Genomic DNA, 12,995 nt, shown 5'->3' on the forward strand with positions numbered 1-12,995 from the left:
GCAGTTCTTCTGGGTTCCCCCGTTTACTGAAGCCCACTGACTGCCAGTGTGCAGAGTGGGGTGACGGCCATAGTGGGACTGGGGCAGTGCCAGGCTGGAGGAAGGCTAAGGCATCTTCCACTGAGAGGAAAATGCCTAACCCTATACTAACCCTAACTCGCCCCCCCCCCTCCAGAGCTGCCCACGGCTGGAGCTGGAGCCGCTTTGGGACCGGCTGTGGGCTCTGTACGTGTGGCCGCTCAGCGAGTCCACCTCGGCCAGCATGCCCTTCTGGATCATCGTGGTGATGATGGTGGGGAACAGCACAGCCTTGCATGCCGCCCGGGCCGCCTTCAGCACCCCCATAGCTCCGGCTCCATCAGCCCGCCCTCTCACTCGCTGCAACACCGGCCGGCCGACAGTCCGACCAACCCCTCTTAGCACTCACCGGCCTACCAACTGCACGACTGACCCATCGCAGCACTCAGACCTACCAACTGCCCGACTGACCCCTCGCAGCACTCACCGGCCTACCAACTGCCCGACCAACCCTTCGCAGCACTCACCGGCCGTCCGACCACTCTCACCATTCACCGACGGACCGACAGCCCGACCGATCCTCCACAGCATCTATCGGCCTACCGACAAACCCGACCGACTGACTGACCCTGACCCTAAAGGTAATCCTAACCCTAGCTGTACATCTGTTATTCATCATTTTTATTTAACAGTTCACATCATAACTTTATAATGATAAATTAATTGAAAAACAAAATGATCAACAATGTTAGCATTACCTTTATCCTTGGAAACCTTGTTATTGTTATTGATCTAATGAGGAGGCAGCCATGATCCCAGAGTCCTCGCTGCCTAGCGACCATAAAACAACGCGCGGGATTGGTCAATTTGCGTCTGACCTCAATGTCAAATGTGCATTGATTGGACAATTACTACTCGGAAAATTTGAAGTTTTTGTCATATTTAAACAAAATGTGCGTTTTTTGTTCTTGACGAGTTTCAGGTATGATTTATATAATATTTTTTACACAATATGTTAAAAATTCAGGTAGTTCGGTGAGTTAGGTCACGAACCTGAACAAAAAAGCTCCTCAGCCCACAGCCTAATTACCTTTTTGGGTCGGGGCCCTTATTCAGACTGACTGTTGGGTGGGGACGAGGGGAGTACGCTGGAAAGGAGAGGTGGGGGTAGGATTAAGTCTGGTTAGTAATCGATGGATGGCTATTATTGTTGTACTAAACTATAAAGGCGTGGAGCCAGGTTTCAAAAACTTTTAGTTAGCAAACCAATTTCAACTACAAGTGATAAAAATGTCAAAGGCCCTATTCTCCAGATTTGTGTGAAAAATTAGAAAGGTGTTTGGGTGCCCAAGAAGAAGTAGAAGATTCACAAGAGGCAACAAAAAAATATTGAGGAAGAAGGGGACAGAGGGACTATAAGGGAACAGACAGGAAATAAGAGTAGATTGGGAGCAAATAGAAATGTATGGAAAGGAGCAGAAAATGAAGGGGGAGGGTATGCAGAGTGGGGCGTGTGGGTAGAGGTGACAGGAAGTGGGGCATGCTGGCAAGGCTGAAAGGAGGATAAAGAAAGAGGGCAAGCTGAAAAAGGTATAGGATGAATGAGAGAATGGAAGAGAAAGATTTCATGGAGCAATGCAGGGAAATGGGGGGGAAAGAAGGAAGTGATAAGGCATGAAAAAAAAACAGCTGGGACGAAACAGGAACATCAGAGTAGCTGATATGGAAAAAAATTGGGAAAGGAATACTGATGAAGAATTTGGAATTGAGGGGAGGCCATAAAAGTGATAGAGTGGAAAGTGGAAGTAAGATAGGATAGTGAGCGGGGAAGAATGAATGGGAAAGGATAAAGGGCAGGACCAGGAAAGAAAGAAGGAAACAGGGATGCAGCAGAAAGGGATGAGAAAAGCAGGAGATAAATGAGAAAGACAAATCCGTGGGGAGGAAAGTAGGTCTAGAGAAATCAAAGCGGAGGGGACTTAAAGTAATTGATAATAAACATCAGGTAACCAAATTCCAATGCAAATATAGTCCTTGTTTTCAGGAGAAAAATGACCAAATAAGTATTTAATACCAGTGGAAATTTCAATACTAATAAAGAACAGAACCTAACTCCATCCCATTCCGGTATTTTCCTGATTCCTGGCACTATTAAAGTGGACACAAACACCAAGACATGCTGGGTAGCATCAAACTGAACAACAACAAAAATCACAAACAATGCTTTAGTTTTAGGGTCAGCCAATGATCTTGCCCATACTTCTTCTGGTGTTGGAATGTTTACATTTTCAATTTCTATATATTTAGTGCTAACTTACCATAATTTCCAGACAGGAATATCTGTTATGACATTATGTATCATCAGGCTTCATGATTGATTTGTGTGATCAACGTGTTTTATTTTTAAGTTACAACATTTACCACACACAGGTACAAATGCAGCTAAAAGGCAATTATGTTATTGGTGCTAGGGGTAAAAATATTCAATTTTGCTCAGCACTCCAAAAGTGACAAGAGATGAAGCCTGACGGTGTAAGGAAGCTGAATTAACACAAGTTCATTTTAAGTAACTTTCTAAAAGGTGACTGGGCATGGGGCAGACCCATTAAGGGCAAAAGCCCATCGAACAGAAAACAACCAAAGATTAAAAATATAGAAGTTAAGAAATAACTATGTTAAACCTAGAATTTTAAAAAACAGTAGCCTTCATGGAGAAAGAGGCTGAAGGAAATAAGTAGTTCTACATTTACTGAGAAACAAAGTTGGAGACCTCCATGCAATGTTCTTGGGATTTAGATTTAATTAAGATGCTGTGAGAGATAATGTACAGACTGGAGCATGTTAACTTAAAGGAGCAAAAGGGAACTTCAGAGCAGCATTGATTTTTGATAAAATAGATGAAAATTAACTGCTTGCTAATTAAATCTCCGCACACCATTGGACTCGGCAACTTCCCAGCTGGTACCCAATGCCAACAACATTAGTCATTCAAAAATATTAAACTTTTCCTGAAACTATAATCAGTAATCAGTGTTGATTTTGCCCCTTTAAGAAATTATGTTTATAATTATATTTTTTAAGTGCGTTAGGAAGACTAAACTAATCCTAAACTGTAAGCATTTCAACATGGGACATGCTGAAATGAAGACTAATAAAACCATTGGACTGAGAAGCTGTTCTGAAACCTGTGGTTGATACACAAAAAAAAAAATCAAATTTTGCATATCTTATGGTTATAAAAAGGTATTTCCAACATTTGGGGATGGAGTTATTCCTAACCCTTGAAGGGTAAAGAGAAATAATGTACAACGTGTAAGACATTACCCGTTGATCAGTTTGAAGTCTCAACAGTTGCCATAATGAAGAGCTTTCTTTCTCTTCCCCCCTCAAATGCACAGCACATATAGACCTCAGTGCAGTGAATTGCATGAACACAAGATTTTATTGCAACATCAACATGCAGGAGATCATGGACTCTGGGAACACTGACGGTAAAGGCCAACATGGGCACAACACAACAAGAAATCTTTTGAAGGAATATAGGATATTTTGCTTTCCTTCCATCATATTTTAAATAAGATTCATTAAAAAGCAAAGTTACAGTTCACAAATATAAAAATAGAAACATTTGTCATATTAAACAGTTGGGCAGGAGTCAGTGAAAACAATAGCAAGTCCATGATTTGATGCTCCCAACAATCTCCCAGTCTCAAATTGAGCAATTCAATTATATATTGAATCCTACAACTGAAGAACTTCTCTTATTATACTGAGAGGCATTCACATCTTCTATAAGTGCTGCTGCTACATAGCAGAAGCAAATTCCTCATAATAATTTTGGTTATTGTTTTCCCATTACCCTGTTTGTATTTCAGAGCAATATGATTTTCCTGCCCTTGATGATCTTAATATGACAAAGTCATAGAAATGAATTTAGCATCCATTAAACCCGTTCAGTTCATTACCTAATGACAATACTTGCTCTTAATAGATTAATCAAATGGAAACATAAGCTGCTGCATAAAGACAGTGATTGTATTGGGCATATTGGTAAGTGACCAGAGTAATTCCTGACATATGTGGATGAGAAAGAGTTATTCACAATTCCACTACACCAGGTATTACTTTGTGTCAAAAAAATACAGGGTTGTAAAGAGGTTAATGAAGATCTAATGTAGTGTAGAATTTCCAAAGATTTACTTTTCTTGGATTGTGCTTCAAATTGGTTGAGACTCTGTTTGTTGCAAGGCATGACCTCTGGTCTTTGTCCGTGAAGTTCTCTTTGTGGAAGCAGCTCCATGAGACGCCGAACAGAACTTTCGGATCCCAGATACACTTCAGCAAACCTGATCAGAAAATAAAGACACAAGAAAAAGAGATCTGTTACTGATCATGAAACAGCATTTTCACAAGTGATTTCTAGATTTCTCTCCATCTATGTACCATGCTTCCGGTAGTTTTTTATGTCTCACAGCAATTCTTCACACAGAAAAGGGGCTCCAGTATGCTCTTCAAACTTGGAGAACAGTCTAGTTCACTCCTGTCATGACACACACTAACTGCCTATATTGGTACATCATTCCTCAGCAGAAGATGCTGCATAGAGATTAGAAAATGTAGCACTTGCTACTTTCCCTTTTCCAAATAGATGCTTTGACTTTACTACATGCAATCTCAAAGTGACATTGAATAGTTCAGCAAAATCCAGGGCTCAGGCATGAACTGGATTGCAAACCTTCTACCCATTTTGTTCATCTTTAGGTTTAGGTTTGTGCCATGTGACGCTGTTCTCCACTAAACAACACCAGCACCATCACAGTGCAGGTGGTCATGAAGTGGACAAGAGCGAGAATAACCGATAAACAGAAATTCTTAGCTCTCACTGCTATCCTGGAAATTTCTAATAGAGAGTGCACAAAAACAACTTAAATCCTAGTGTGGCTCCAAACATCCTGTTAGCATACACATTACAAACTCTTACTTGAAAATGAACCTTTAGATAATGCTTGGGTGGTGATAAGGTATTGATCATGTATGCGAGAAAAGTGAAGGACAAAAAGTGTGCGCGTGGGCATCTGAGAGTCGGGATGACTTGTGCAGTCTAATAAAAGTGAAGTCTCCACTCATTTCTATTGCATATTTCTATATTGTGATCCAGGATAATATGCCAAAACCAACCTTCCTAAATTTGCATTCTGATCTGATGATAGTTTTGTTTGTATGAGTTTGCAGTAAAGGAAACATGAAATAGCTTGTCAACTGTGAAGGCATTGCAGTCAAACCCAGTTTTGTCCTTGGGGATAGAACTCTTCTAATGCCCTAGGAAAGACTGACCAGCCCAGTAGGGACCGTAAATTAGCCGTGATCCTTTTTGGTTTGCATGGCTTTGTACTGTGCGTGCATGTGCACTGCTACTCATTTGGTCACAGTTTCTTAATTTTTATTCCATAATTGAAGCATTAACAGTCCTTTTATCGTCAGAGATGCTTCAATGGCATTTCCAGTTTATATTTTCATAAAACATCTTTTTAATCAATATTGTTAAAGGCTCTCCATGATAACTCTATTTTTTTTCCTGCTGTTGTGAAAACAAATTGACATTTGAAATGCAATTCACATTTCTGTTCTTTCTTCCTAACTTCCTCTGCACAAAAGAAACAGCATGTCAAAAGGTTATTAAATGACAGTGAAGCATTTTGGAATGTCCCCAGGTATCAAAAGTGCTCTGTGATTGCATGTTCTAATCCCATTACATCCCATCTATCTACAAAGTATTCGGCCTGGCATCTCCTTGTCCAGTGATCTGATATATTCATCTTATCCTTATTATTATAACTATAAAATTCTGATCTTGGGTGCGTGCGCGTGTGCGTGTGTGTGATCATGCTGCTCGAAAAACCGACGCTCCAACGGTAAAATGTTTAAAAATGCCGATAGAGATTTATGCCGTGAAGTCAAAAATTGCCATATCTGAACATTTCATGCATTATTTCTCGAGTTATTTATGAAAATATTCACAAATGTGCAGAAAGTTGGAAAAACAATAACTGCTTTTTCCTGTGCTTACAGCCGTGACATCACAATGGGATTGTAGCCCTGCTCGTAACATTGTTGCTATCCAAGTACACCGAGTTCTGCTAGCCCCAGCAAGTGCAAATGCATTTTTTTTAAAGTTTAAAAATGAGGGAGGGAATAAGGCGAAATGAGCAACCCCTGCGCAGTTGTCGGTCATGGGCGAGTGGTGGAATATTGCGTTGGGGAACAGGTTGCGTTGGGGGACCAGGCCTCCCGTGTGACAGGGACCCGTTGGGTCCCACTTGGTCTAGTATTATTTATAACTGGTTTGTACATTTGTGCATGGTATCTCCCTAAACTCTCAATCACTTGAGCAAATACACCAACCAGGTAATTGGGAGAAAGTAGCAAGCCCTACAAAGGGAGGAATCAATCAACACAAAGATGAAATGGATATTTTTTTAAACCTGCTTTTGCAAGGAAACTGAAAGGCTGAATGGCAAAAGCTCCAGTGATTGGTGATAATAAGTTAGTGGGCTGTATCCCTGGCTGCCTTCTGACCAATTTTTGACTCGCTTTCCTTATTTGTACTTTCATTAAACTTAACAGAAAGAATAAAGTGAATAAAAATGATAAAACTAAATTTAAATCAAAATTCCTTTCACAGATATGTTTAAAATAAGCATTCTTTTCCTCATTTAGGTGACTCCAAGTGTGTCACATATGGAGATTCTACCTGCAATATATCAACATACAAATTAAGATTTGATTACATATGGCTGGTGTACATATAGCTGCTAAATTTGTATAAGATAATTACAAGCAGTTGAATAAGGGGTGGGAATTAATAAGCTTTGGCTTCTTCCTGCTCCTTTTCGGACACATACGATTTCATTTATTTATAGATATTGTTTATGAAACTTTATAAATATTCTTGTTTTGTTTTTGTATGCTTTCACACTTGCTTTTTATTCTGTTCGAAATAAATAATAAAATAAATAAATTACAGTCAATTATTTTAGCATCATGTGGCTGATGCATTTGCAATTTCAGCAGGTAAATAACAGCAATGCAAGCTGCAGCTGACACCCTAATTCAATAAATATGCTCTGATTCCATTGCAACAGTGAAATGGCAGCACTGAGTTCTGTGTACAGAACTGTTGGGCCTTGCTTAACATGAAATACCTGCACTGCCTTTCTGTATCACAACAGTCACGGTAATTCAGTCTATAATCTGGGAATGAATCAGATGCATCCTAAAGGAAGAGCGCTATTTAATACCTTGTGGCGAAGTTGACATGGGTATTAATTGTAGCTCATTAGGCCAGTCACACACACACTTACCCTTTTGATTGCCCATTGGCACGGTTTTCATAGAACTTGATCTCCAGTAGATCCTGCACGCCAACTGAATGGACAGCATCTGCCACATCTTGATCTGTTGTCCACTGAATGAAACAAAGCACAAGGATAATAAATTGATAAGATAATAAAAGGATAAGATTTTTAACAACTTATATGCTGGTTCTGAAGCCAAAATATACTAGAGCTCATTAGTACATATTTTAACTAATTTTTTAATTATTAAAGATGGTGGAAAAGTGAAGTAGATTGCCCATTAAGAAGTTAGAACATTACAGTACTGCAACCTTCCCGTCGGCCCATAATGTTTGTGCCGAACACCATACCAAGTTAAAGAGATCTCATCTGCCCTGCACATGATCCATGTCTTTCTATTCCTTGTATTTCCATGTGCCAATCTAAAAACCTCCTAAATGCCACTATCGTATCTATCTCCAAAAGCACCCCAGGCGAAGCGTTCTAATCTTCCACCACACTCTTAATAATACTCTCACTACACTTACCGGTTTATTTGCACGGACTCGCTTTTGCTTATAGAGTCAGAGTCAGCACGGAAACAGATCCTTTGGCCCAACTTGCCCATGCCGAACAAGATGCCCATGTACACTAGTCCCACCTGCCTGTGTTTGGTCCATATCCCTCTAAACCTTTCCTATCCTTGTCTTATATCAATTTTACACGTTCAAACTTAAACAAAATTCGCAAAAATAAATTCACATAGTCAACAAAAACAAGCTTGAAACCTGTGAAATTGCGATTGAATAATTCATATGGTTGAGGCTGGCTATCAATTCAAGCCTAGTATGACCTATATATAAATACCATTTGGCATTTGAGTTAATCCAGCTCTGTACTTTGATGGTTTGCTCGGTATTAGTACATTTGATCTTTATCAATGTTTGGTGTTAAATAAATAGAGAAAATGAAGTTGTTGGGTTTGGGTGGGTCCGATTTTAATTTTATGCCCAGATTGACCTCTCATCCCTTTCATTTGAAATAAGCTCTTCTCATTGGTTCTGGGTATTTGTGATGAATGCTAAATCAACATACTTTATATTTAATGACACCCTGACATTAAAACAAGAATAATAAGTATTAGGCATAACAAAGAAGAATAACTCCTACCTCTGGATAATTAGATGACAATAAATGCAGACCTTGTCAATAACACCTACTTTCTTTGTTTCCTGTCACATGAATATGCAGGGAATGGAGGGATATGGATCATGTGCAGGCAGAGAAGATTGGTTTAACTTGGCATAATGTTTGGCATGGACATTGTGGGCCAAAGGGCCTGCTCCTGTAATGTACTGTTCCACGATCTATGTTCTTTAATATGGACACCGCTCCCAACATTACCTTGTACGAACTTAATGGAGTTTCAAAAAGTGATAAGAAAAAACAATAAATCAAGAAACAACAGAAAATTGAAGTTTACAGTGTAAGGAATACTTATTCAAATAAAAAAGGTCATGAAGAGAACAAAAAATCAACAAAGGTGTTAATGATGAGGGTTACATCAGGAACAAATAGCAACATTAAAGGTAAACTGGGCAGTATCTAAATGGAAAATGTGAAAAAAAAAAAAAATATTTGAAAAAATATGAAATATATTTGCAACAAAATAGGGAGAGGAAATTAGATGACGACAGAATAAAATAAAGATTGTTGAAAGGATATTAGCTTGGGAAATCAATTCAAACAAATCAATTTGAGCGAAGCTAAAAGAAAATAAGGAACGATAAACACCGGTGGGAATAGTGTAAAGTAAAATGACTCAGTAATCAGTCTTAAGGGCCTGTCCCACTTAGGTGTTATTTGCGCGTCACGCAGGTGGCGCGCAAAGATTTTGCGAATCCCAAAATCCTGGAGCGCTGCACGTGACAGCGCGTCTGCCTATGTCACCACGCACCACGCGCGCGTAATGCACGCCATGCACGCATCACGTGCGCGTCACGACGCGCTCGCCGTGCGTCGTGACGCGTCAATTACGTCGCATAAATGACGCCCAAGAGGGACAGGCCCTTTAAGCAACATACAAATGGGAACAACAGATATGCATATAATGGAGTAATCACAGGAGACAACCTTCAAAGAGACTGCGATAAATAAATCTCCGGTAATTATGTTAAAGATGATTTTGGGGAATGCATTCAAAATAATTCCTCAAAATACACATCTGGATCAGGGGCGATTTTGAAGACATTAGGCAGGGACTTGCAGTGGTCGCTTGGGCCAGTCTATTTGCAGGTAAGTGGGAGGCTTTTAAGATGGCAAAAGCACAGGGCAGCATGTTCCTGTAAGGGTGAAGGACAAGGCTGGCAAGTTTAGGGAATCCTGGTGGATGAAAGATATTGAGGCTCTGGTCAGGAAAATGGAAGAAGCGTGTCAGATGTCATAAGGTCATAAGTGATAAGAGTAGAAATAGGCCAGTCGGCCCATCAAGTCTACTCTGCCATTCAATCATGGTTGATCTATCTCTCTCCTAACGCCATTCTCCTGTACCAATCAAAACTCTATCTATCTATGCCTTAACAATATCCACTGACTACAGCCTTCTGTGGCAAAGAATTTCACAGATTCACCACTTTCTGACTAAAGAAATTTCTCCTCATCCCCTTCCTAAAAGAACGTTCTTTAATTCTGAGGCTATGACCTCTAGTCCCAGACTCTCCCACTAGTGAAAATATCCTCTTCATGTCCACTCTATCCAAGCCTTTCACTATTCTGTATGTTCCAATGAGGTCCCCCCTCATTCTACTTAACTCCAGTGAGTACAGGCCCAGTGCCGACATAAGCTAACCTACTCATTCCTGGGATCATTTGTGTAAAACTCCTCTGGACCCATCCCCATAGCCAGCAACATCCTTCCTTAGATATGGTGCCCAAAATTGCTCACAACATTCCAAATGCAGCCTTACCAGCGCCTTACAGAGCCTTGGCATTACATCCCTGTTTTTGTATACAAGCCCTCTTTAAATAAATGTTAGCATTGAGTTTGCTTTCTTTACTACCGATTCGACTTGCAAATTAACTTTTTGGGAATTCTGCACCAGCACTCCCAAGTTCCTTTGTGTGCAAAGTACTATTGATACAGAGTCATTATATATCATAACAAGTACTTTAATTAGAACACATACAGAGACCATCGAAATGAGTACTGTAGGCTTGAAATCGTACGTTGAACTGCCTAACCAACATGGCTGCCCGCATGCCACTATGTGGTGGTGGTGTAGAACCCCGACATGGATTATGGATCAGGTAATCAGCAGCAAAACCAGACACGGATCAATTCAGCAATACTGTTTGATCTACATTTTGCACCTCTGATTTCTGGATTCTCTCCTCATTTAGAGAAGATTAGAAAAAAGATCGGCAGTTGGGATCCAGTAAATTCCTCGGTGGGTAAAGAAATGTAGGAATACATTTAAGAAGGCAATAGTTGGGCAAAAACAGGACATCACATGGAGTTGCCATGGAAAATCCTAAGAAATTCTATCGGTATATAAGGATTAAAAGGGCCTGACCAAGTGTATTCTCGGACCTTGTGGAAAGCCAGGGAAGAAATTCCAAAGGCCTTTATAGGGATCTTCGCATCATCTTTAGCCACAGGTGAAGTTCCAGAGGACTGGAGGGTAGCCAATATTATACTGTTATTTAAGAAGTGCAGCACAGACAAGCCAGGGAAGTTCAGGCTCGTGACCCTAGCGTTAGTGGTGGGAATGTTATTGGAGGGGATTCTGAGAAACAGGATCTACCTGCATTTAGAAAGTCAAGGACTGATCAGAGACAGCCAGCATGACTTTGTATGGGGGAAAATCATGTCTCATGAATGTGGTAGAGTACTCCAAAGGGGACATCAAGAGGATTAAAGAGTGCAAGGCAGTGGACATGTCCACAGCAAGGCCCCACATGACAGGCTAATGTGGAAGGTTAGATCACATGGAATCTAGATGGATTCAAAAGTGGCTTGGAGGAAGGAGTCAAAGGGTAGTTGTGGAGGGTTAATTTTCTGATTAGTGACCCGTGACCAGCAGTGTGCCCTAAAAAGGACAATGTTAAGGACAATGAAATTCTTGTGACTTATTTTACAACAAACAGCATCCAAATACCCAGTAATACATTAACCTACCCACAACACTTTCACAATATTAGTTCCAGGTAGAGTCTGGAATGAATCGTGCTTCATAACTAGCAGGTATAACATAGGTGGAAAGTCTAGCATACAATGATACCTTTATTTACTTTGGTGTACTCAACAGTGTTGTACTACTGCTCAATATGGGTTGTCAAATGAATGTGAGCAACAATCAAGCAAGTCCCAGTTCAAAATGTGATGGGGACAAAGATCCTTGCATACTTTAACAAGACATTAAGCAAATACCCTGTCTCCATTTTTGAGGTAACATAAAATGCCTTAACACTATTCTATAAGGTCATAGAATTTCCTAAACATCGCAGTCAATATTTAATTCTTAAAAGCAAAATGATGAACTTGTCGTGTATCTCATTGCTATTTGTAGAACCTTAGTACGTCTAAATTGGTTCATTTCCTTACATTGCAACATTTCAAAAAGCAATTATTTGGCCATTAAACACTTGGAACAATGAGAGTATGAATGGCACTTTTAATAATTAGGTTCTTTTGTGGCCTAAAAAGAGTAATGTTAAGGACAGGGAAATTCTTGTGACCTTTTACAACTGACAGCATCCAAATACCCAGTAATACAGTAACCTACCCACCTGGAATAAATATGTTTCATAACTAGCAGATAACATAGGTGGAAGATCTAACATACTATGATACCTTTATTTACTTTAGTGTACTCAGTGTTGTAGTACTGTTCAATCTGGCTTGTCAAATGAATGCGAGCAACAATCAAGCAAGGCAACCCATGAGGATTACTTTTGACACACATCAATATATTTGATGTCAGCCAATTACAAATCTTACTCATTTACCTATAGTATACATGGTACTCGCTATAACAGGGAACTTATGATATATTTTACAAATGAGGATAAAATCAAAGAGATGTTACTGGAAAACATTCAATATTCTACAGACAGAAAGTATCCCTCTACTCAAAGGCAACTCTTAGTTATGCTCTTACAAAACTTCCTCTGGTACTGGATCAAAGTATGGAAGTCCCAGACATTAAACCTTCCTCAGAAAACCTGGTTCACTGAAAAGTTTTAGAAAAAAGTCCAGGGGAAATGCAGCCACATTTTCAAGTGGTAAATGCGTAGAAAGCAGAGCTATGATAATTGCCAAGAGAATTAAATTATTATGAACTGAATAGTTCTTCAATTGTAGCTCATCATCCATCCTCCTGATAGGAGGAATTAGATTCTTTGCACATAGAGGTTTTGGACGAGGTAACAGATAACAGATTTGTGTCAATGTTTTTACATTAAAGAACCGAGACTATCTGCCCAAAACAGGAGCAGCAAATAGAAACGTGTTTAATCTAGCCAATTTAGGGATAACAGCAGAAAAAAAAATAGCGACTCCATTAAGAAACATTTCAGCCTGCCAAAATGCAGCTGTCATCCGTTAAATATATAGCTACGCACATCAAAATAACATCAAACTGC

The 12,995-nt window shown here is 39.8% G+C and overlaps 1 protein-coding gene across 2 annotated transcripts in view; it reads right to left on the reverse strand.

Moving 5' to 3' along the window:
- cpsf7 (cleavage and polyadenylation specific factor 7) overlaps positions 1-12,995 on the reverse strand; it is a 54,705-nt gene that overhangs the window by 25,873 nt on the left and 15,837 nt on the right. For both annotated transcript variants that reach the window (XM_033039089.1, XM_033039088.1), the window contains exons 3-4: positions 7,380-7,483; positions 4,219-4,364 (exon numbers count right to left, since the gene is read on the reverse strand). In XM_033039089.1, coding sequence (XP_032894980.1) covers positions 4,219-4,364; positions 7,380-7,483 — 250 coding nt within the window. The remainder of the gene's footprint in view (positions 1-4,218; positions 4,365-7,379; positions 7,484-12,995) is intronic.

Source organism: Amblyraja radiata, chromosome 20 (assembly GCF_010909765.2).
Source record: "Amblyraja radiata isolate CabotCenter1 chromosome 20, sAmbRad1.1.pri, whole genome shotgun sequence".
NCBI lineage: Eukaryota > Metazoa > Chordata > Chondrichthyes > Rajiformes > Rajidae > Amblyraja > Amblyraja radiata.